Source organism: Macrobrachium nipponense, chromosome 28 (assembly GCF_015104395.2).
Source record: "Macrobrachium nipponense isolate FS-2020 chromosome 28, ASM1510439v2, whole genome shotgun sequence".
Lineage (NCBI taxonomy): Eukaryota > Metazoa > Arthropoda > Malacostraca > Decapoda > Palaemonidae > Macrobrachium > Macrobrachium nipponense.
In genome coordinates this window covers 15834548-15860191 of record NC_087217.1, presented here as the reverse complement: position 1 = coordinate 15860191, position 25644 = coordinate 15834548, and the positions used below count along the sequence as shown (strand labels likewise).

Genomic DNA, 25644 nt, shown 5'->3' with positions numbered 1-25644 from the left:
CTGAAGTAGCTCCAGGACTCATGCAGAAGAGTGTGATCCTAGAAATGGCACACATAGTAAGAAAAGTGATGGACTCCTAAGGATGCAGGATGCAACCCGGAACCCCACACTATAAATACCACCCAGTCGAATTGGAGGACTGTGATAGAGCACAAAAAAAAAAAAAAAAAAAAAAAAAAAAAAAAAAAAAAAAAAAATAATAATAATAATAATAATAACAAAACAAATAAGTGAAAGTACTACTTAAATTTGGAAAAATAGTAATAATAAAGATTTATTTTGCTAAAACCTCAGATTAGGTTTGTATCACCATGGTTTCTGTCACTTTTTTATAGTAGTTAGCAAAGGAAGACAACTTAGGATACCTGCTTTCCAGCAAAAACATCTAGCATCACAAATTACTAATAACAATTAAACCTATCTAGACTTCCACTAACCTTCAACCTGCTCCCTCGCTATACATGTATTTCTATTTTCTATTCATTCTTCTCTGTACACAATCAATTGTATCTTTCCATGACTATTTGAAATTAGTTACATAATTTACCTCATGATGAGAAGAATACATACGAGAAAAACTCAGAAAAATGTATAACAAACGCAACTGTTTTCAATAACACTGCCCTTCAAGAGGGGCTTCTTCCAAATTTAAGTATACTTTCACTTATTTATTTTATGTTATTTTCATTCAGCTAGCATTAAGTTCCAAGTTTTCTAAGTTAAAGGTATTTGGTGCTTACGTACTAACACCACTCTGTTAGCTAGTTAGTTCACTTTCATGTTCAAACCAGTAGCTAGTCAATTTTATACTGGTTCATTGTTACATACATGAATTAGAGTTCAAGTCTAAATTAAGTGCTTAGTGTTTTAATAAGTCTGTTTTCTTTCTTTACTTGCTTTGCTTTATTAAACTACCATAAGCTACTTTTGATGGGAATGTTACAGGATTGACAGTCTTCTGTGATAGTTATGATTCTCCAGTTATATTGATGAAGGACTGTTAAAGTGAGATGGTAATCCTATCTGCATTAACAGATCCTGAATCTACCATATCTGCAGCATAATTTTAAGGCATTGAACACTTTCTACATTACATAAAACTGTTTGGCAACAAAGCCATATACAACACTGTTTGATACCAAGATGGAAAAAGAAGTTATCTCTTGATGTTTACAACAGGAAGCAATATTACATCATGATGGATATGAGACATGTGGTCTCATAGTGAAGTTACTTAGATTCAAGCTCCTTTTTCCAATTCTTGAGAGCAGCATAAATGGCTCCTCCATAACAGTTAAATCTCAGCTATTTATATTCCCATTCTGTTTCTCTAAAGCCCAAAACTTTCATACATCCAGTCACAGACTTCTCTGAGGGAGGCCTCATTCTACAATCAAGAAGTATACACCAGCAACTGAAATGTAACTGAAGTAAGCATCAAACTTTTCATTAATTGGCAATCTTGCAGAGGGACACAAGCTGGGGGAATTCTGGACAGGGCTGTAACAACACTGGAGTCTCATGAAGAGAGAGGAAGGTGACTGATGAGAAATTGCCATTCCATGTGCATATGCACTGTAAGACTATTATCCCTTTATCCCTTAGACACGTGAGTCTGAGCATCTGAGCATTCACAGATGTGGGCATGTACATGGTTAATGGGGTTGTGATGAAACAAACTTACTCCTGAACAAACCGGATACAAAATCCAAAAACAGCTAACTAGCTAACAACCCGGTGCCAATTAGTGCCAAAACCAATGTCACAAAAAACATGAACAACAAAATATACTCTGTTCTAACAAAAAGTCTTCTGTGATACTTCCAATCACAGGTGTAAATTCTAAACCAGCATAATGACACAACCAGAAAACTTTTAGAAAAACTCAAGTGGAAAGCTGTCTTATGAGAGCTCACAATATATTGCTATAATGTGCAAAATATAGAAAGAACTGAAAAAGCAAAGATTAATGAATGCATTTGAAAATGTATAAAAAGACAATACTGAAAAATCAAAATTGGTGAAGACAATTCTTCAAGCCAGTCAACACACTCATAAAGCAAGACAATCAGCTACTGGAGACCTAGAGAACCATATGTGCAACCTAATATGGATTACCATTCTTCTTGTTTCCTTTTTTACTAAGGATGGTGGTGTCTGGGATATTGTGCAGATATGAAAAGAATACTCTTTGAAAATAACTGCCTTAAAGGTGAAAATGATAATTTGTACTCTGCTATCAGAACTTACCAGGCAAGAAAGCATGAATAAATTAAAAGTTCTGTCATAGAAAGTCTGTTTTACAGATTTATAATTTTATACATACCAGGTGGAAGATGCAACATATAGTGTATGTACAGTTTATCAGCTTCATCAAAGTGATGGGCTCTTGCAATTTCTCCATTAACAATGAGACGAAGTTCCCCCTCCTTCACATAATCATCATCCCAGTTAGACCCAACCTTCTGTTGTATTTCCTCAATTCGCTGACGTTCCATCTGTTTATTCATAAAACAAATGTCCACAGATTAATATCAGAAAACCGTTCTGAGTTATTAAACTGTAGTCAACTGTCATTAAAAAAGATGCACATGAAAAATTATTCCTTTCAAGGATAAAAATTACTTTTTAACAAGCCCTGATTCTTTTACACTGGTTATTTAAGCTGATACTGAACACATCCTATCAAAATAAGTGAAAATGTCTAAATCATTTACATAAATCTGTGAGCATAAGTTTGTTTGTAAGAGTAGAAAATATGTTAAAGTACTAATACATTCTCTATTCAAACCTTCAGAGGCACTGTGATTTCTTTCCATCACAAATAACACACCAAGACCTCTTGCTTGGCTATTTGTTCATCTTTGCATGTACACTGATCAAATTAGAAAACTATCCAAATATGATAGAACTTTAGCCTTTACTATATTCAAATATTATAATAAAATATAAAAAAACATTTACTCAACCATATCTTAAAATCAAATGAAAAACTATTCCTTTTATACAAAACATTACCTTGAATAATCTTATCCCTCCATCTGAGTTTTAGTGTCAGTACATCAAACTAAAGCACAAGGTGTTAAAGTTACTAAGTAGTTCATGCACACAAATTACAAGACAATATCCTTCTCCTAAATTTTCATACCTACAAGGAACATCAATATAAATTAATGCAACATACTTGATGTGTCATCTGTTGGTCCTTCTTCTTCTCTTCAGCAGAACGTAAATGAGAGGCATGGCTAATGCTGTATTCGTACAAAGCATTGTCAGAGCCAAAACTTTCTAACCTGGTAAAGGAAAAACAATCATGAAATAAGTAAATGTCCTAAAGGTCCACAACTATTCACCTCCCAAAAAGAATCTTGAGAAATAAAACTCACTTTAACTAGTAACAAACTAGTAAACTAGAGTACAGTATATATTCTTAGACTTGGGATCAGGTTAAAAAAAATTCTCTGGTATAAGTACTTATGTATATAACACTACATCATGCACGTTAAAGGACATATTTTTCATGTACTGCGATGCAAGAACTGTATCCTAAACTTGTTTACTGACAATTAGTTCCCCCCTAACAACCTACATCCCACCAAAATGGGAGGTGCTCTCTTCTGAGTATTACTTAACAATTATACAGCAGCACAGTACGATACAGAAAATACACATTCTAAAATCACAGTAAACCAGATTCATAAGATGGCTTCTTGGACTTTATCTGAATGAAACTAAGTATATTATAGCACTGTAATACTTTGTACTGTGTTAACTCCTTAAAAAGACAATTCCTATATGTTCCTAAATTATTTAGATTATGATGCTCAAAACTACACTTTCCTGCTTACCTATAAGGCTTGGTGTTTGGTTTACTGAAGTCGGGGGTTACTGTGAGAAGACCCCTGACATTAAAACGCAATGCGCATAGAATTACCTCATATGCTCTGCTATCTCCCAGGCTAGAAAAAGTAAAAATAACTGTCTATAGTTATCAAAATGACAAGAGACTCCTGAAAAATGGAAGTTTTAAAAACTTTTTTAGTTAAAAGGTATGAATATATTAAACATGTCTTATGGCAAATTAAGGAGAATGGTTATAATTTTGGACCCCAACTGAAAACAAGCAAAGAGATACGGTAGTTATCATGTAAGACACTCCATAAAAAGTGCATCTCTTACTTCTCTACTCATAATGGGAGCTTCAGGATGCCAAACCAATCACTGGAGCAGGAAAAAGATACTTTACACTGGTATTAAATAGTTACAAGTCTACTTCTACGAGTCATCATCGTAGCCTCCATTCGTTGCAGTGTTATTTCCTTTTTTTTGTGCAAAGTGTGCCCTCATTAGGTTGATTTTCAATTCATTTTCAGTACCAACTCTATAGATCTATGATGAATTATACTGAGCAATCATTGCAAATCTTTAGGCGTTTTTCCCTTTTAAGAGAGCAACATCTTCTCTTCGTAAGTCACTCACATTTCTATTGTTACACCAATCTAAACCTTCTCTTTCATCTCAAACCATTTTTTTTTTATAAAATCCTGTAGTATCCCACTATTTACTGTAAATTTACTTAACAACATAACATCAGCATTAACGTTGTTCTTGGATACTGAATGGAATACCATAGTGATGAATTGTGCAATATGGGATAAAAATTATTGATTGGTTTACTTTGAAAAGCCTTCTTCCCCCTTTGCCATTTAGAATTACTTTATACCTAATAAAATGGATTTGGTGGGGATGCTTTACCCATGTCAAGTTGAAGATCCTTCTGCTTATAGAATGAAACAGATGGAATATTACAAAAAAAAACACCACAATTCTCATCCTTAGCCAAAAAACCCTTAATAAGTACTGTACCTGATTCAAGTTATGATAAATAGCAGAATTGTTAAAATATCTATGATTTGAAACCTCTTCCCAAAAAATATAAAGTGATCTGAATATAACAATTATCATGCAAACTTAACGTTATGTACCTTTCAGGTGGGGCTAAATCAGCCATGATGTAGAAATATTGCTGCTCTGCAGTTGCATCTCTTTTTGCCTCAGTTTTCTTCTTTTCTTTGCACGTTGGCTCTGAATGATTGATGCTATCCTTGCTGTCCCTCCTTTGAAAATATTTCTTAACACATTAAGTACCGTATTTGAGATCGAAAAATTTTATAGCAAATAAAAGAACTTTTCGTTCAACCCTAAAGTCTACTTGCCAATACAAGAATCAATATTACATGGCTCTAATTACAACTACCTACAAAAATGTTATTGTTATGATACAATAAAGTTTGTTCATACTTACCTGGCAGATATATATATAGCTGTATTCTCCGAAGTCCGACAGAATTTCAAAACTCCCGGCACACGCAGTGGGCGGCCAGGTGGTTAGTACCCCATTCCCGCCGCTGGGAGGCGGATATCAGAATCATTCCCATTTTCTATTCAGATTTCATACCACTGTCCCCTGAGGGGAGGTGGGTGGGTACTTTAATTAATTATATATATCTGCCATGTAAGTATGAACAACATTTATTGTATCATAACAATAACATTTTGTTCATGAAACTTACCTGTCAGATATATATATAGCTGAATCCCACCATTGGAGGTGGGAAGGGACAGAATAGAAGGATTAGGAAACACCTCAAGTGCAGATGATTGACATCTTGATTCCTTACCTGTTAGCATAGCTGACTTCTTGATTACTGTCACCGAAGTCTGCTTTGCTTTACTAGAGTTGCAACAAGGTAGTGACTGTGAGTTGGTGCGCTCTAGATGATCTGTCAACGGGAGCGTGACCACAATGTGACTAGACCATATTGACCATACTGTGAGGGCAACGAAGCTAAAACCACACCTGACCTAACCTATCGAAGTTAGTCCCATAACTTCTAGGCTAACGAAAGGGAAAGCGCCTCAAGCGACCAACCCTTCAAAGTTAAAAGCACACCTATCCCATTTTCTATAGGATAGGATTCGTGCTGCTTCCTGCCTCCAATAATATTTCTACGGATATGTATGGTCCTAGCGACTCGCCAGATCTCGTATGTCGTCTTCACATCCCGTCGGGAGTGTGAAGCGAACACAGAGTTGCTTCGCTCAAACGTGGCACTCAGGATATTACCGAGTGTCATGCTCTGTTGAAATGCTTCCGAGGCCGCGCCCTCACCTCGTGAGCATTTACTTTAAAAGGTTTCAAATCTTTGTTCAAACATGACGAATGAGCCTCTTAGAAAGACTCCTTAAAAAATAACGCCAGGGCGTTCTTCGACATGGGCAAGTCTGGTCTTTTTTACGGCGACACCGCAGATTGTCCGAATGACCTCGACTTTCTTTAGTTTTATCAAGATAAAACTTGAGAGTCCCGACAGGGCACAGGACTCTCTGTGGCTCTTGCCCAAAAATTTGTGCCATCCCCTTGATCTCCAGGTCTCTGGGCCAAGGGTTTAGACGGGTTTTCGTTCTTAGCAAGAACGGAAGGCTTAGAGGACACCGAATTATGTCCTCTAAAGCCAAACCTCTGATGATGGCTAAAACCTCACTAACCATCTTTGCCGCAGCTAGAGTGGTTAGAAAATTAGCCTTTCTGGTTACGTGTATTAAGTTTACAGAAAGGAGAGGTTCGAAATGCTTTGACATCAGGAACTTCAGACTACATCTAAGTTCCATGCCGGAAGCTTCGATCTAAAAAATGTCAAGATTTCCACAGACCTCAAAGATCGTGAAGGGTTTTGTTGTTTGACAGATCCGAATCTCTGAGCCTAGAGGCCGTCAACATATTTCCGTATTCTACAATAGTTGGGACTGCTAGCTTATCCCATACTTCAGACGGAATGGGAAGGCGGTAAAGTAATTCACAGAGGTCAGAGGTGGAGGAACAGTCATTCTTCCTGCCCTATGTCCAGAACGGCCCACTCCGATTGGTACACTGCAAAATATGCAGCACTGCTTTGCTTTGGCAATGAGACTTGCAATTAATCTTGAAGATCCTCTCGCTTCTTGACAGTCTGAACACATTCAGACTCAGAGCGGAGAGATTTTAGGTACCTCTCGAAGTGAGGCTGTTAGAGTAGACCGATTCTCTCGGGAAGGGTCCTTGGAAAGAAAATGCTCTCTGAAGGAGTGACCTCTGTGAATCCAGCCTCTCGAAGGCCAACATGGGCGATCAGCGTCTTTCTCACTCCCTCTGACGCCAGCGATTATCTTATTACATTTCCTAAGCTTTTGAATAGGGAAAAGGGCTAACCAACTATCCCCATTCCATACTATAGGATTGCGTCTATTGCTACCCGCTCTCGGATCGAGAATAAGGGCGCAACGTAGAGGAAGCTTCTTCGTCTTCAATATTGCAAAATCTACGAAAGGACGTCCCCACCCCAAAGTCTCCACAACTCTCGACATACTTCTAAGCGAGGATTACTCAAAAGTCAAACGTCAGTAGTTGCTGCCGTCGATCGAGAAGATCCGCACGGACGTGCAATCGTGTAACGAACCTCTTAAGGATCGTTACGTTCCGTGCCTATGCCGATAACCATCTCTCTTTTCTTGGGATATGAGAGAGCTGCGGAATTATCTGAGATGATTTGGACCACTCGACCAAAACCTCACTCTTCGAGGAACTGGAGAGCCAACCAGATTGCTTCCAATTCTTTTAGATTATGTGCCAGGACCTCTGTCCGGATGCCTGGCTCCCTCTCATTATCACCTGAGGTGATCCTTAACCCATTGAGAGACGTTTAGAATTATCTCTAGATCTTTGATGTATTTCAGTTCTCCTGTAGGAAAACTGTAGAGGTCTGAATTGCAGTCTATTCAGGGAAACAAGCTTCTCCAGCGAGGAAATGGTCCCCAGCAGACTCATCCATTCCCTCACTAAGCATGCTTCCTTCCCTAATAAGCTGCGCTTTGCATAAGCAGGAGAGCATTATTATAGTGCTATGCTGCGGTAGACTCGTACAGAATTCTGTTACAGTGCGGTAAGCAGCGCCGAACATGTCTAAGAGATATCTCTGTTGAAAATTTCTTAGCAAAAGGGAGTCGTTTATTCATGATTACCAGAATCCCCTCAAACCGAGGCGAAAGTCATGATTGTAGGGCAGAGATACGGTTCGTAAATCATCCGCGGGAGAGAGAGACGTAACCGACTGAGCAGTACAACGAGCTACCTAACACTGAGTTGGTGACAGTAGTGAGACACTGTGACAGTTACAGGCAGCAGCTTATGTTCACCTTCTCGCAGTCTTATGCCGAGTTGCCAGCTATTCATTCATCTAAGGATAGATTTTCCATTATTTTGAACAGAAACTCTCAAGTTGGCATATCTAAGCGAAACAGAATTCGCTAATACAGAAGCTGATTTTGTGTTGTCGTAACATTACGCTTAATTAAACCAAATGTTAAATCGGAAACTCCTGGAAAGTTGCCGGGAGTACCGATTAAATATACTGCGTCATCCACAATGACAGCAACTCTCGTTTCGCACTATTCTGCCTGAGTTACCAGCTACTCTCTTCTACGAAGGAATAGGTTTCGTTACTATTATCGATCATAAGAAAATTCTCAAGCAGGCATATTTAAGCGAAACATAATTCGCTACATGCAGAAGCTGAGTTGGTGTTGTTGTAACAATACCTTCAAGCATTGTCCTTACACCGGAAAACTCCTGGAAGTTTGCAGGAAGGACCGATTAAATACACTTAAAATAACAGTCCGTTTCGGTTGCCATCTGTAGAGGTAACCACGATATGCGTATATGACTTGAACTTTACATTAGTAATATGACGCGAAGATAAAATACCTAAGTATTGCAGTCACTGAACATCTAATTCTCTACTACATTCTTTCCTCGACGAGGAAGAGAGAGAGAATGGAAATCGACTGTCTTCATTCTCTTTGCCAAGAAAGGGAATAATATTATTCAAATGGAAATCCTCAAGTGAGAACCGAAGATCGAAAGGAAAGTTCAAGCTTCTTATGATATTTTGACATAAGACTTCATGGACGTAGTCTATAAGTCTTTTTCCTGGATGAGCCTCTGACTAATGAATGAGAGCTCTTTCGAAATTTTTGTTACTTATCCGCTTATGCGATAAATAATGTTATTAAGAACTTGTCAATGAGAACTAACCCAATTGCATGACGGAAAGTAATCCAGGAATTCGAGCATATAGCCTTCCCGATTCCCGCAGAAATCGAGGAAGGGGCAGGATTCCTGATTAGAGACTGGGCTTACGACAGGAAGGACCTTAATGTTCCCCTTCGGCAGCGCAATCCCGAAAGCAAGACAAGGAAGCGTTTTATGACACCGAAATCTGCTTACAGTTTTCCTGGAATTCATCAAGTGATGGATTCTATGAACGCTCCCTTCGTAGAAAGCGAAGTAGACATCTTGACGAGACCAAACTCCTTCCTCTACTTCGACGACGCCCTCTTGAAGAGCGTTCTTGCAGGAATCCTGCCGAACGTCTTGATGCGTAGGACGCCTATCGTTCTGAAGAACGTCCTGGCAAGTGCTCTACCGAGCGTCATGACTTGTAGGATGCCGAGCGTCTTCAAAAGCGTCCTCGCTAGCGTCCTGGCGAGCGTCCAGATGTGTAAGACATCGAGCGTCTTCCAAAAGCTTATCAATGTTTATGACGTCGAGCGTCCTTCTGAAAGGCCACCCGAAAGCGTCCTGGAGAGCCGCACGCTGCTCCTGAAGTGTGAGAGCACTATAGGAAGACGTAAGGCTATCGTCTCCAAGACGGCCTTAAAGACTTTCGTTACCTCAAACAAAGACGGTGGCCGCCTGTGCAACATTTTGCGTCTTAGTAATGCAAATGAACATATCCAGACACGCGCTCAAAAAAAAGGAACGCCGAGCGTTCCGAAAGGCATCGTCGCGAGGTGTTTGCCGAACGTCCTGATTGCATTCTTTGAGCGTCTTGAAGAGCGTCCGGAATAGAAGAGCGACGAACATCAAGGGAAGCGTCATAGTGAATGACGTGCGTCAACACGAGTAACTTGAGAAGGCTTCCTGGCGAGGGGAGAGCCGCTCATGAAACGCGAGCGTCCTAAGCATAAGTACGGTGATCGTCCATCAGGACGAGTCTTAAGGACGTTCGCCCCTCTTGACAAAACGACGGCCGGCTGTGCGACATCTTGCGTCTTTGTCACGCTCATCGACACTGCAGAAGGGCATTTAAAAGGACGCCTGTGTGTTCTTGGGTATGAGGAATTCTTTGCCCTTCTCCTGTCGAAAACTAGGATAGTCTGTCCAGTGTCATCTCTGTCCCTGACAGAGCGTCCCTTAGGGACGAGTAAGATGCTTCTTGGCGAGCTGTTTGACTATGCAAATCAGCTTGCCGGACGTCAAGCTTATGAGCTTGAACAATATCCCGTTTCGTAGTAAAGCGAACGTCACATAACGTATACATAGCTCTAGATGGAGGAAGTGCAAACGCAGTCTTCCCTTTAACCTTCCTTGAATCCATCCAATCCTGGACTCTCTTAAACGCTCTCTTCGCAGAGAGCGAAGTGGCCATCTTAACGAAGCCAGGGGCCTTCCTGGCCTTCGATGAGGCTAATTGTGAAGGTGGAGCGTCTTGGAAAGCAAGAAAAACAATCTTGCTACACGAGTAAAGACGTTCCTTCCTCTCGATAGAGCATTGAATGTCTCGAAAGGCGTCCTTGTGAGGGTTCCTTGCCTTAAGGACAATTTCTAATCTCTTGACCAAGAAACGACAGCGACCTGTGCCCGACATTTTGCGGTCTTTGTCACGCTTATTCCGATATTTAAGTCAAGCCGAAGGGACGCCAATCAATGCAATGGGGGGGGTGGGGTTCACCCCGTAACCCTCCTTCGGCTTTCGACATGCCCTCTCCCTAGTCCTGGGAGTCCGACAGAGGTCCAGGCCTAGAGGCGTTATGGGGCGGATCTGACGTTCCCTCCTGACGAGAGAGAGGACGTGAAGCGTCCTCTTCTCTAAAGCTTCTTAGAGGGCGCGAGTCCTTCCGAGAGCTCCAACCTTGCGGGGAGGACGCCTCGGAGGACGAGAAGCAATCTTTCATGATTCGTGCACGTGCACGATCTTTGGCAGCCTTATCCTGCCGAAGGGACGCCAGATCGGTGGGGGGTTCCCGTAAACCCTCCTTCGGTTTTCAACTTGCCCCCTCCCTGGTCCTGGGAGTCCGACAGAGGTTTAGACCTAGAGGCGTTATAGGACCGATCTGACGCCCCCTCCACAACACTAGGGGCAAAATCAACATCACTACACTCACAACACTGATTGGAGAGCGAGCACTTTTTCAAGCTTACTTGATGTAATCCACAATAATAGAAAGGGCATTACTTCTCACAGAACTTCCTCTAGGCCCGTAAGCCATACCACAGGGTTAGGCAAAAATAAAGTCTACTGGAGGTTAGTAAGGTTCATTATCCTAACTTCTGTTACTGTGGATGGAAGACCTCCTGATTCTATCACGCTCTAATTTGCGTACATACGAATCATACGTCTCTGTTCGGAATCAGTCAACATTACACTAATTACATTGATCTCTCAACAAAGAAAACATGTAAACGTCATATATCTAAGCGAGTGTCCTACCGAAGGTTTCGGTAGCCTCCCCTTACCCGTTGGCAGAACACAAAGTCTGAAACTATGGCTAACTAGATTCAGACATCATATGCAATGAAAAAATGACAATTTGTCCAAAATTGCATTTTTCCTAACTATACAAACCTGAGGTCCTTTACAATAGGAAGGTACTAGCGGCAGCTGGATAGGTCGTAAGCTTTCGAACAAGGGGTTCGGTAGTTAACTGCTTGTCCGAACAGGCGCGCGTCGCGCGCGACTGGTAGGTAAACAAATCACTTTTGCTTTTGGCCCAAGCAAAAACTGCAGAGTGAGGGTGGCATGAGGTGGGGCTATGTGTAAAAGGACCTCAGGTTTTGTATAGTTAGAAAAATGCAATTTTGGACAAATTGTCATTTGTTCCGACACGGCATACAAACCTTCGGTCCCTTTTACAATAGGAAGACTCACTTCTTGGTGGGAATAATCTGAGTCTTTTGTGAACAGACTGGTGTTCGCCCAACCTTGGAAGCCTCCCTGGTCGTAAGAGCGAGGGAGGGATCCAAGCCTCTGTCCGATTGATCGGGGTGTGCACCGCAGGATCAATGGTCAGACCTCTGGACCAAGTACTAAGAGAGAGGCAAGCGTATCTCTTCGTACCAGCAAACAAGAACAAGTTCTATTTGCAAGAGGCAACAACGTTATGGTTTGTCTCTTGTTGGCATCCACTTCCCCCCCTTGTAGGAGGAGGAAGTGGTGGATATTCGCTCCCATCCCTAGTGAAAGGGATAGGATGGGGCTCTGTCGAGTAGCTCACCGGCATCTCGTCCTTATCCAGCAAGGTGATGACCGTATCCCTCTACCCACAGGTAGAGGGGTAGAAAAAAGATAGGAAGAGAAGCCAGTCACTCTCTCATTCACTTATCTATTCTTACAGTCACACCAGACTCGATGCTGTTCAGCCTGCTAGGGTCTGGGTTAGCTAGACAACGTGTTGAGCAGCCACCACGGTCCTAAGGAAAACGATCCAAGGACCTGTGGGCAATATCCAGAAGGTAGAAGAGGTGCCAGTGGTCTGGTTGTACCAAACCCTGCCTTCAGTACCTGCGCCACGGAGAAGTTCTTGTGTAACTCGAGGGAGTGTACTTCTAGGTCATCTTGGTGCTGACGAAGAGTCTTCAACACTCAGCCTGTGATGTCGAGTTTCTTCAGAAAGCGCGGTCGCGCTTTCACAGGACAATGCAGCATCTCCTTCGCATCGAAGGCGGTGAAGTCCATTAGGGAGGGGATTGTGAGGGACTCTAACCGATCGTCAGGAACCGAAGGGTACAGAGTCTTCGCTACGAAATCGAGCGTCACGAATCCCCATCCCCTGGATGCTTGACTTCGCAGGAAAAGTCATGCAATTACCTCAGAGGAAAAGAGGGAATGGTCGTATGACCTATCCCTCTTCTCGACTTCGGTGATGTCCTGTACCCATACTGGTCTATCCGTCTGCAGCGAAGTTGTTGTTCTCGGTAGTGGATAGGACACTGACACTCAATGGTGGGTGTCGATGGTATGGGTACTGTGACAGCCGTTAGGACGAAGAAAAGATTGTTATGGAACAACCGAACTAAGTCCACAGCGAAGTTTGTAACAGACTTGGGCGCTCTGACAGCTGCCTACTGGCTGCGTTCGGTAGGAGGCAAGTTGTCCAAGCACCCGAGCAAGTCACGTGACCTTCGCCTTAAAAGGGTTATGCCAAGAGACTAAACAAATAATTTGTTCGTTCACCGATGCCAGAAGGCAGTGATGACTCTCTTAAGGCATGTGCCCAACAGCGAAAGTCAATTGCCTTCTAGAGACCGAGGTCCTTGAAGGCAAGATATCTCATAGTATAGTTGATTCTCGGGTAAGGAGAAACAACACTATGTGACGTTGAAGACGAAGGTGTACAGAAAATGCAACCTACGTCTTCACAGCTGAACCGAGAGAAGGATTCTCAAGATTCTGAACCTGTTCTACAAAGACTGAGAACGCTAACCGCTATTGATTGCTGTCCGGTGAGGATCGTAGTTGCAATAAAAGCGGAGCGCTTTCAGTAATGAAGACAGGGAACTACTGACTGAAGAACTGCTTTCTCATGGGCTGAACTTTGGAAGTCGAGCTGTCCGGTCGGAGAGTAGGCGGATGTCTTCTGACATATCGTTAATTCGGGGCGAGCAATGAAATTGCACACCTACGAATACGAGATATTTTGAAGACAAACTCAGATGTCTGCAAAAATCATTCGCATTATCGCAGTGCGATGCAGCGGTTGACTAGTACAGACTTCTGTTACCGTGCGGTAAACAGAAAGATGAAAGAGTCCAAGAGATATCTGTTGAAAATTCTCGCAATGTCGAAGGCGATGAAATCGAGCGTCACAGCAGTAGATGGTCCTTCATTATTGCGAGAATCCCCGTTAATCAGAGACCTAAGTCCATGATTGTTGGGCAGAGATACGGTTCGGTAGTCAATCCAACCAGGGGAGAGAGAGACGTAACGGACCGTGCATCTCCGAGACCTAGCTGATACTGAGCCGCTATCAGGCAGTTCAATACGCAGTAGCTCTCGGTGACTCGTCATCCTGAGTTGCCAGGTAATCCATTATTCCACGAAGGAATGCGTTCGGCTAGAACCATCGAGCATAAAGAATACGCTCGAGCAATTATATTTAATCGAAACGGATTTCGGTAAATACAAAAGCTGATTTGGTGTTGTCATGACAATACCAAGTATCTAAAATCGAAACTGATAACTGCTGGGAGGTTGCAGGCAACCCCGAGTTGCAGTTCAATTAAGATACAATTCGTCTCGGTCACAAACCGTAGAGTTAACTACGGTATGCGCCTACCCCACGGACAATTCAACTGTCAAAAGAATCATGTCGCGGGGTAATATACGTAGTATATTTGTAGGTTCTGTACCACGACCTCCATCCTAAAATCTTTTCCCCTCGAGGAATGAGAATAAGGATTGGAGATCGACCGCCTTCGTTCTCTAGTCAAGAGAGTGAAGGAGAAGTCTTTCCCAAAGGAAAGCTTCAATGGTGAACAGAATACCGAAGACGATAGTTCAAGCAAAACTGGAAGTTTCCCGTCCGTTCTTCTCTATTCCAGGTTAAGCGCCTACTGTGAGATACTCTTCTTTCAGCAGCAGTCTTCTTCCAAATGCTAGAAATTACAGGAATTCGAGCATAAGCGAGGTTTCCCGATTATCGTGTAACAATTATCTGGGGATTCTCGCTCACTTTGGACCGTGGTCTCGCCTAAGTGTTTGGAGATCGTAAAAAACTCGAACACTCTGAGTGCGCTAGAAATTCCGTAGAATTCTAAGCACTCTGCGAAACCCCCCACCGAATTCGTCAGACGATATCGGCTGGTGGTCCTCTCGATTCCCGTAGAAATCGAGAAAGGGGCAGGATCCCTCCTCAATGACCGGGGCTTACGTCAGGTAGGACCCGAAGGCCCCCCGGTCCCCCCCGGTAGCGGCAGCACCCCTAACGTGGGATCTTACAGAGAAATCTCTGTAGGATCCCTCCCCTTTCCCCTTTCCCTCGTAGCCGTAAGGAGAGAGGGAATGGGGGAGGAATTGGATACTGGCTCGCCTTCCCAGCGGATCTAGAGTTGGAGGAAGAAAAGAGGGCAGCCATCGCCTTACGGCGATGGCCTCTCAGAGCCTGGGAAAACGTTATCGTCCAGGAGAAAACGTTTTCCCGAGGAGGGTTACGAACTCATCTGTAGGTAAGTGTCTGCCGCCACTGTGAACGTCGTCTGGGGTGGGGCTGATCGACACCTGACAGGAGAGAGCCGATACCGCTCCGACTCATTCCAGTCCTCGTCGAGGTCGAAACCTCAGGAGGACCGAAGGGGTATTTAAATACGGTGTCCGAAGACACGTAGAAACGCCTCTGTCGCAGTCGAGGAGGTGAAGTAGCTTGTTCGACCGTCCAGAACTGAGAGAGCCTTCTTGTCCGGAGACGAGAGACTACTGGTTCAACACAGTCGGCAAGCTCCGATCGCGGCAGACCCACCACAGTCGATTTGGGTTTCCCTACTCGGGCCCCAAAACCGACTCGAGCCGAGACGTGGCTCTGCTGGTGGGCGCGGCGATCCTTCCCCGAGGTCATTGTGCTGACGAATCAGCGCCGTAACCTCGGCAAAGTTCCTCTGGATCTCGGAAGTCACAGCATCTTGCAGAGTGGGACCGTTAAGCCCTTCGAACAAGAGCATATTCCGAGAACCTTCCTCCTAAGAAGGGGGAACAGCGACAGCCCTCTCGGTCTTCCCCATCCACTTGCGCATACGTACCTGGCCGGTCCAAGAACCGTGCCTGGCACGTAGGGCGTTGTGGTGGGATCATGAGGGGCGCAACCCCTCACGATCACTCCTCAATTAACCTCGCTTCCTTACCCTAGGTTGTAAACCCGATGGGAGGTTGAAGGTACGGGAGAAGGCAGACCTGACGCTCCCTCGTTCCTCGCTGGCAGAACCAGCAGGCTTGGAGGGCTGCAGGCGATCGTCAACCCGCGGTGGCGATCGAGCTGCAGGCCTGGTCGAACCGTCTCGCTGTGGAGAACGGCTGGACTGAGCACAGGGCCCACCCCGATCTCGAGTGTCAGAAGAGCTGGTGCTGGTTTGCCGTACCCGGTCGCTTTCTGTGAGAGCGACGGTCAGGCGACCTGCAGGCTCCACTGTCACAGTGAGACCGGTGCTTGTCCTCACGGCACGTCACGTCGCTGGTTCCAGCCGTGGCTGGCACCGGCGAACGGGAGGAACCTCTTCCCAGCCTCAGCCCGTGGTCGGTCGTGGACCGTCACGTCCCCGGGTAGCCAGCTGTTCGCCGCGAGTGAGAGCTGGTCTGGTGAGAGTCGCATGAGCGGCTATCACCAGTCTTCCGCCCCGTGCCGTGAACCTGACGCTGAGCGGACTCAGAGGTCTGGTTCCTGGCTGCACGGTCGCTGGTAGGCGACCGTACACTCGGTACCTCCCGCGAACGAGAGGCCGAGACGGACCCTGATGCAGTGGCAGAACCACTGACACCATGCAGGGAAGTACCGGTGTTAGCCGGTACCCCTCTGGTCCCCGTATTCTTCTTTCCTTGCGGAAGAAGACGGGCCCCGCTCCCGAAGGAGCAGGAGGACCAGCGGAAGGAACCCTCCCGTCCCACCGAGGTGAGACGGGTCCCGAGAAGCTCCCGAGGGAGACTTCTTAGGAGGGAGGAGGCAAACTTCTTTCTTCTCGGCTGTGAAGCCTTAGAAGTCGAAGGGGAAGAGGCGGCAGCCGACGACAATGAAGAAGATGAAGACGACGACGACGACACCTTCCTCCTCTTCTTCGTCAGCTTCCTCAGGACAGACGTAAGATCTGCTATCCAGGCGGAGGGGGCCGGGGCTGCTGTAGCCGAAGCCACAGGGCCCGGACGCACCTGTACAGACAGACCAAAGTCTGGGGTAGTACCACCACGAACAGGGACGACATCAGCAGGTATGGGCATCTCAGGAACACAGGCACAGCCAGCACAGCATCGGTAGGGACAGGGGCGCCAGCAACGGCAGGGACAGCCAGCGCAGCAACGGCAGGGACAGCCAGCGCAGCAACGGCAAGGGACCGCCAGCGCAGCACTGCATGGACCATCAGCCCAAATCGGCAGGTACGGCAGGCAGCACCGAAACACAGGAAGTGGAGCAGCAGCCAGCAACATCCTGGTACCGGCGGCAGGTCCAGGGGCGAGCTCTAGGCAGCGGAAGTGTGGTCGCTGCAGCGCGGCAACCACGAGCGGCGGCGGCATGCCCCCCTCTCGGTACGGCGAACGGCACTTCCACAGCGGCTGTAGCAGACTGTTACCACGTGAGGCGAGTACACCAGGTGAGGAGGGACGTCGTCACCTGGTTGCGTGGTCACCACTCCATGGGTGACCGTAGTAGGCCCAGACATAGAACCGCAGCCCCTGGACACTAGCACGGCCCTGCAAATGGAAGGACGCCCATACCTCACCAAGGTCCACCCTCGTGGCAGTAGCACCTGCGGAAATAACAGTAGTAGCGATTAGTGGGGGGGGAAAGTCCCCTCGCGCGGGGGGGTGAGCCCTCTCCGAACGAGTGGAAGACCCCTAATACAATTGTACATCGGGCACCGAGCGCCCTCCCCCGCGCTCGACGGATCGGGCGAGGAGAAGAACGCCGATAACCTCCCCCCCCCCCCCCCCCCCCAAGGGGAAGGGCCATCTGTGGGAGCTGAGCGGGGGGGGGGTTCTCGTTCCCCACCCCCGCACAGTACCCATGTACCCAACAACAATATAAGAGCCCGAGAGCAATCGTGCCATCGGCCCGAATGCAAGGGCCTAAGGATCAATTCCCTGACTGAGCGGAACTTGAACCAAATAAATATTGATGCAATCAATAATAAGGAATAAAATGAAAATGCATCTTGCATTACGATTCACTTCACAATGAATAAGGGCTCGGATCGAGCGCATTTGCGCCCTCGGTACCGAGCGCAAGGGTGAAAGGATCCATCCTTACCTTTATGGATCAAGGTTTCTGGAAACCTTGATCCATAATGAATTGATGCAATCAAAAAAATATATGAAAATGAAAAGACTACTGCGCTTGCGATTTCACTTCATACAAATAAAAAGGGGAAGGATCAATTCCCGGGAATAGCGGAAACATTGATCCCAGTAAACAATGCAATCTCAATAAAAAATGAAAATGAAAAAGAACTGCACTTGCGATTTCACTTCATTCAAAATAAAAAGGGGGAAGGATCAATTTCCGGGTAAGCTCGGAAACTGATCCAAAATGAGTATTGCTACAATCAAAATAATATATGAAAATGAAAAAGAATACTGTACTTGCGATTCCACTTCCATACTGAATAAGTTTCCGTGCCGAGCGCATTCGTTCGGCAACGGGCATACAGGTCAAAAAATATAAATGAAAAGAGCACTTACTTACGATTTTCATCTACACATTTCCACCCAATATACGCTCGGAGCTGAGCGCTCCCGCCCTCGGCACCGAGCATACACAATACGAGGATCATTTCTGGGAAAATGAATTCCCGCACTTACGCGCCCTTCAGTCCCCGGCACTCGGGGTAATCGGAGGGCGTGGTGAAACCAAGATCCTTTAATTCACAATTGAATTCAATGAAATGATTGTACTTACAATTCAGTTTCACTAGATAACTAGAAAAAGAAAAACACAATCATGCGAAAGCAACGACGATGAAGCGGGCAGAGAGGGATGATACACGTCCACACGCCAGCAGCCGAAAGCAAAAGTGATTTGTTTACCTACCAGTCGCGCGCGCGCGCCTGTCGGACAAGCAGTTAACTACCGAACCCCTTGTTCGAAAGCTTACGACCTATCCAGCTGCCGCTAGTACCTTCCTATTGTAAAAGGACCGAAGGTTTGTATGCCGTGTCGGAACAAATTTTAATTAATTTATGATAGCGTATGCCTAGCCACAAATCCAAGTCAATCATTCAAAAAAAAAAAAAAAAAAAGTAGGATACTTAAGCGGCTAATGAAGTTTCAAAATCCTAGGCGGAGGTAGTGGAAACAGGTGTTTTCACTACCGCGACAGAGAAAAATCTGAATAGAAAAAATGGGAATGATTCCTGATATCCGCTCCCAGCGGCGGGAATGGGTACTAACCACCTGGCCGCCCACTGCGTGTGCCGGAGTTTTTTGAATTCTGTCGGACTTCGGAGAATACAGCTATATATATATCTGACAGTAGTTTCATGAACAAAATAAGTATGAACCACATCTTCATGGAAAAAACATAATTTATATATGTTATGTCAACAATAAATACCAGTAACAGTGCTAAATATATTGTGTATGTGAAATGATATACATTCACCTCTCAATCATACACTAATACACCAAAGGGTGAAATGATTTAACATAAGCTTCCAATCATACGCTAATACATACATCCAAGGGGGGTGCAAAATCATCCAAAGTGCAGAAAAGGAATACAGTGTTCCCCCCATATTGCCACGGATGGATGCATATCAGACCTCCCCCCCCCACCCCCCACACCATGAATAGCTAGAATAGTTGAAACCCCTTTCATAAAAATGCTTAAAAATGATATTGTTAAGATACAATAAAGTTTTGTACATACTTACCTGGCAGATATATACTTAGCTATAGACTCCGTCGTCCCCGACAGAAATTCGAATTTCGCGGCACACGCTGCAGGTATGTCAGGTGATCTACCGCCCCTGCCGCTGGGTGGCAGGAATAGGAACGATTACCGTTCTAGAACCAGATTTTCTCTTCCACCTGTCTCCTGAGGGGAGGCTGGGTGGGCCCATCAATCGTATATATCTGCCAGGTAAGTATGTACAAAACTTTATGTATCTTGACAATATAATTTTTGTACATGGAAAAACTTACCCAGCGATATATAATTAGCTGATTGACACCCTTGGTGGTGGGAAAGAGACAGCTATTTACTGAATAGACAGGTAAACAACATACGTTGTAGGTAATAAATAAATAAAACCTTGGTTCCTACTTGATCAGGCGGAAGACTCCATGGCTAATGCCTAGGAATCTGCTTCGCCTCAAGAGCCTCATCGAGGATGTGACCATGGCTAAGAGTTCTTGTGGTCTGTCGATGGGGTCTTATCCATTTACTCGACAGAGCCTCTTACATGACAATATGCCTATGCCTAGTGGCACAATTAAGAAGCACAACACCGATCCCGATCACCTGATCCTAACACGAGGGTTAGTGCTTAAGTTGAAAAGAGTTATCTACAAACTCCTTTCAAACAACCCAAAGAAAAAACACGACGTTAAATAAAATTTAACTCACTAGTTAAGGATCAGTATCTGCTCCCTATCCCAGCAATGTATCCGCAGACACGAATCAACCAAGAGAGAAGGATCCCTCGAAGGTTATCTTGACATCCTTCGGATAATGGGAAGTCAACACAGAGTTGCATCTCCCGTATGTGACAGCTAATATGTCCTTATGACATATTGTTAGGGAAAGAACAAGAATTTGGAAAAGCTCGCACTTCATGCGCTTTTAATTCTCAGCTGTTTGAAGGAATCATCAATGCACTTATCAAGTGCTTAGAAGATCACAATGTCTCAAAGAAGGCCAGGGCGTTCTTTGATATAGCTCTCTTCTGGGTGAAGCCTGGAGCCTGGCTAGCGCTTCGTGCCTGGCAGGTGCCTAGCGCCTGTCTAGCGCCTCGCGCCTGGCTGGAGCCTTGCGCCTGAATGGCGCCTAGAGCCTGGCTGGAGCCTCGCGCCTGGATGGCGCCTTGCGCCTGGCTGGCGCCTCGCGCCTGGCTGGTGCCTGATTGGCTCCTCCTTCCTGGCTAGCGCCTCGCGCCTGGCTGGAGCCTTGCGTCTGGCTGGCGCCTTGCGCCTGGAAGGCACCTGGAGCCTGGCAGAAGACTTCATGATTACTGTCTATGAGTCTGCAGGCCTCAAGAGTTTCAGCGAGGTAGGGGACCTATGACTGACAAACCCTTCTGGATCATGTCAATGGGGCTGAGCCCGCTTACACGACAGAGCCTTCTCGGATCGTGCCAATGGGGGCTGAACCCACTTACAATGGCAGAACCTTACCTGTATCATATCAATGGGACTAGCCCTCTTACATGACAGAGCTTTAGGTTTTCTCTTTACTGGAAGGAGCCTTGCGCCTGATGGATCCTCAATCCTGACTGGAGCCTAGCCTTGAAGGAGCCTGGCACCTGGATGGCGCCTGGCTGGCTTCTAGAGCCTGGCTGGCGCCTCGCGCCTGGCTTGGCTCCTCCACACTTGCTGGAGCTTCGAGCTTGGAAGAGTCTCTAGGCTGTCTGGCGATGTCCACATCGGACACTCTTATATCTGTCCGATTTGTTCGCCTCTGGCGCGTTGGAGGCCCGCTCCTTCTCAGTATCCGACCATGACAGAGTTCCTTGGAACTGTCCGCCTCTGGCGTTTTTCGCCTGTATTGGCATTTGGCGCCTGGCTGGCGCTACATTGTCCGAGAGTCCTGAACAACCACATAGTTTATCAGGAGACTGGAGAAGGGTGGAAGAAATTCTTCCCCTTTGAGCTTTTGGCCCCTGGCAAGGGGAGGTGATTTTAGTCAGCTACACCCAGTAGACGACAGGATATCTAACAATACGAGAGAGAAGAGTCTTCCTCCGAGGAGGATCCCTTCTGAACACTTCTTTTGCTAACGAGAATCTCTTCTTACATGTTGATGAGGTTCCTCGTTGCAGAATCTTCCCTATCCTTGCCCGAAGGAAGGGAAGGAGTCTGGAAGTCGAAGGAGAGACTGAGCTGAAATTGGCGGAACCCTGATTTCTAGCTCTTATTGTATCCTTCTGAATACCTTCTGGAAGCATTTTGAGCCCTCATCGCACCCCCGAAGACTCTGTAGGCAAACGTTTAAACCATCTCTTCTTCTGTAGATGAAAATGTAAGTACCCTGCCTGGGCAACGAAACTTCTATCTGAAAGTGTTGCGTCAGGAATAGAGGGATTTAGTTCTTTTGCCAGACATACTATGCTGGCAAGAACCCATTGCCGAGTCTCCATTGAATCTGATGCGAGATTCCAATGCACAAAAAATTCACTTGTCTTCTTGGTCGTTTAGGGCTAAGAGAAACAAAGAATTTCTTCATAAACTTCCTCAAAGAAGTTTGATGAGGAGCAGTTCCATTTTGTCGGAACACGAAATCTGTGGCCACAAAAAGATCCTATTCGAAGTACATGATATAATACTCTTGTCGTATTGCGGTATCGTATAAGATCCCGAAGATCTTAATCCTCTGTTATCTCTAATTCCCCTTGTAGAGACGAGTATAGCCTTTTACTGCGTTCTTTGATAGCAGATATATACATAGGTGATTCTTCCCTCTGAAAGTGAAGAAAAAACGTCGCTATGTGGTTCACAGAGGTATCGGAAGAGGACAGTTTCCTCATTCCATCTAGCACGATCTGCAGCAATTCTATGTCTTAGCCATGACTATTGTCATTTACCTTGAAAAAACCTCTCATTCATGTCCACTTCTGGTCAGTCTGCACGCGGACAGACTCAGAGTGGAGAGGTTTTTTAGGTCTATTTATAATAGATTCTGATAGAATATCCAGATACTCTTGGAAAAGCCTTACGAAACATGCTGTGAGAAGAACGTGACTTCTGTGAATCCAACTCTCTAAGGCCAAAATGAGGCATACATCCTCTCTTCCTTGTTTATGCCCATTTATCTTAATATCTGTTAAGAATTTATAACTAGGGGAAAAAAGACTAAAGTTTATTCCCCTTTTATTGCTACCTTTCTTGGTTCGAGGAAAAGGAAGCAGTCTAAAGGAAGCCTGTTCGTCTTCTACCTTACAAAGAGATCTATGACAAGAAAGACTTTCCGCAGGTTCTTCCACAACTCTTTTCAATAAATGTTAGACATACGTTAACAGTTATTATCTTCGATCAAGTAGGTTCTCACGGACATGCAAAATCTTGCATCGAACCTCTTAAGGATCGTTACGTTCCGTGTCTGTTCCCAAATAGGTTCTCTTTTGTTAACGCTAACAGGGGCGAAAAAAAGAGATTCTCGATGCTCTTTGCGATATGAGAGTCGTGGAATTGGCCTAAGTGATTAAAATAAATCATTTCATCATTCCTTGTAAGCGACCCCTTTTCGATTAAATGGGTAACAAAATCAGGAACGAATCCTGCCGTTACCGAGCCTGCTGTCCGAGAGGCTACTGACTCTTATTGGTTTAATAACTCGCTAAAACGAGAAAATATCTTGGATGGTGCTTCTGGCACGGCTGGCGCTTCTGGCGCAATTTGCGCCAGGCTGGCGCTTCCTTCTAGTTCTTTTTAGGTTATGTGCCATAACATCTATGCCTTTATGGTACCCGACATCCTTCACACGTTAAATTCCGTTCTTAGTGGGGAAAAAAAACTTTTCCTATACTTAGTATAGTCCATTCAGGGAAACTTCTGCCACTAAGAGAATGTTTCCCATCCGACTCACCCAACTTCTCTTTGAGCAATATCCGTTCCTAAAAAAAGGGTTGTGGTGTTTCTCTGAAAGGATGAGAGAATTATATATATCGCGCTCTGCCGTATTAGAATCCTTTATAATACTGTCACATTGTGGTAAACAGCATTAATCTAGGAAACCTTTGTAAGGATACTAGGAATTCTGTAGTTAACCTCGGTATGTGCATAAGACTTGACCATACCGTAGTCTTAAAGTGAATTCTCTACTACATTCATCTTCTCACTAAGCATGTACTCTAATAAGCCATGCTTTCGTAAGCATGAGAGCATTATACAATATAGAGTTCCGCTGCGTTAGAATCCTTTAAAAATGTTACCTACGGTAAACAGCATTGAAATGTTGTAATATCTTTCTTATTGAAAGCTTCTTAGCAAAAGGCAGACAATATTTTATTTATGTTTGCTTAACTATCCCCTCAATCCGAGGCTAAAACCACGATTGTAGGGGAGAGACACGGTTAGTCATTCCATCCCGCAGGAGAGAGACATGTAACCGACCACTCATGACCGACACCTACATGATACTGCGTTGGTGTCTCTAAGTCTAAGCGATAGCAGTCTCGACTCTCGTTAGCCGACTGGCCTTACTCTTCCAGAGTTGCCAGCTACTCCATTTAATAAAGGAATCTTATAAAATTATTATCAAACTTCAGGAAGTTCTTATAATGCATATTTAAGCGAAACAAGACTTCGATAAATCTAGAAGCTAAGTAGGTGTTGTCTTAACAATCCCTTTAAGCGTAGTCCTTCTAGGAAATTCCTGGAAGGATACTGGTAATTGAGTTTGCTCAGCAAGAAGTAACTACGGTATGTGCTTATGATTTGCCGTATCGTATTCTCATACAGCAGATACTCTACTACCTTCTTTCCCTGCGAGGCAGATAGAGAAAGGAAAATTTTTACTATCTTCGTTCTTTTCGTTAATAGAACGATAGAAAGAGTATATATATCTCCTTAAGGAAGGAAGTTAATCCAGGAACTCTTTAAATCTTCGCGATTTCCTCATAAATCGTGGAAGAGACAGAATTCCTGTTCATTTGTAGGGTTTACGGAAGGAAGTAGATATTTCCTATCCGGCATCATACCCAAACGTCGATGAGATTCTTATAAGAAAACTCCCAAAGCTCTTGCCTCTTCATAACGAGGGAAGAGCATGAATGAAGGAGAGAGTCCTCTGAATAATGAAAAATGACAATTTGTCCAAAATTGCATTTTTCCTAACTATACAAACCTGAGGTCCCTTTTACAATAGGAAGGTACTAGCGGCAGCTAGGTACTAGCGGCAGCTGGATAGGTCGTAAGCTTTCGAACAAGGGGTTCGGTAGTTAACTGCTTGTCCGACAGGCGCGCGCGCGCGACTGGTAGGTAAACAAATCACTTTTGCTTTTGGCCCAAGCAAAAACTGCAGAGTGAGGGGTGGCATGAGGTGGGCTATGTGTAAAAGGACCTCAGGTTTGTATAGTTTAGGAAAAATGCAATTTTGGACAAATTGTCATTTGTTCCGACACGGCATACAAACCTTCGGTCCTTTTACAATAGGAAGACTCACTTCTTGGTGGGTGGAATCTGAGTCTTTTGTGAACAGACTGGTGTTCGCCCAACCTTGGAAGCCTCCCTGGTCGTAAGAGCGAGGGAGGGATCCAAGCCTCTGTCCGATTGATCGGGGTGTGCACCGCAGGATCAATGGTCAGACCTCTGGACCGAGTACATAGAGGGGCATGCGCACTCTTCGTACCAGCAATGCAAGAACTTGTTCCTGTACAGGAGCAAATATAAAGTCATGGGTTTGACTCTTGTAGGCATCCACTTCCCCCCCTTGTAGAAGGAAGTGGTGGATATTCTGCTCCTATCCCTAGTGAAAGGATAGGATGGGGCTCTGTCATATAGCTCACCGGCATCTCGTCCTTATCCAGCAGGGTAATGACCGTATCCCTCTACCCACAGGTAGAGGGGTAGAAAAAGATAGAAAGAGAAGCCAGTCACTTTCTCATTCACTATCTATTCATACAGTCACACCAGGAC

The 25644-nt window shown here is 44.9% G+C and overlaps 1 protein-coding gene across 6 annotated transcripts in view; it reads right to left on the bottom strand.

The window, feature by feature from the left end:
* The window catches only part of LOC135201457 (tectonic-like complex member MKS1), a 103475-nt gene that overhangs the window by 31362 nt on the left and 46469 nt on the right, over positions 1 to 25644 (bottom strand). For all 6 annotated transcript variants that reach the window (XM_064230418.1, XM_064230417.1, XM_064230420.1 and 3 more), the window contains 4 exons: positions 4986 to 5117; positions 3849 to 3959; positions 3185 to 3293; positions 2327 to 2498 (listed from right to left, as the gene is read on the bottom strand). In XM_064230418.1, coding sequence (XP_064086488.1) covers positions 2327 to 2498; positions 3185 to 3293; positions 3849 to 3959; positions 4986 to 5117 — 524 coding nt within the window. The remainder of the gene's footprint in view (positions 1 to 2326; positions 2499 to 3184; positions 3294 to 3848; positions 3960 to 4985; positions 5118 to 25644) is intronic.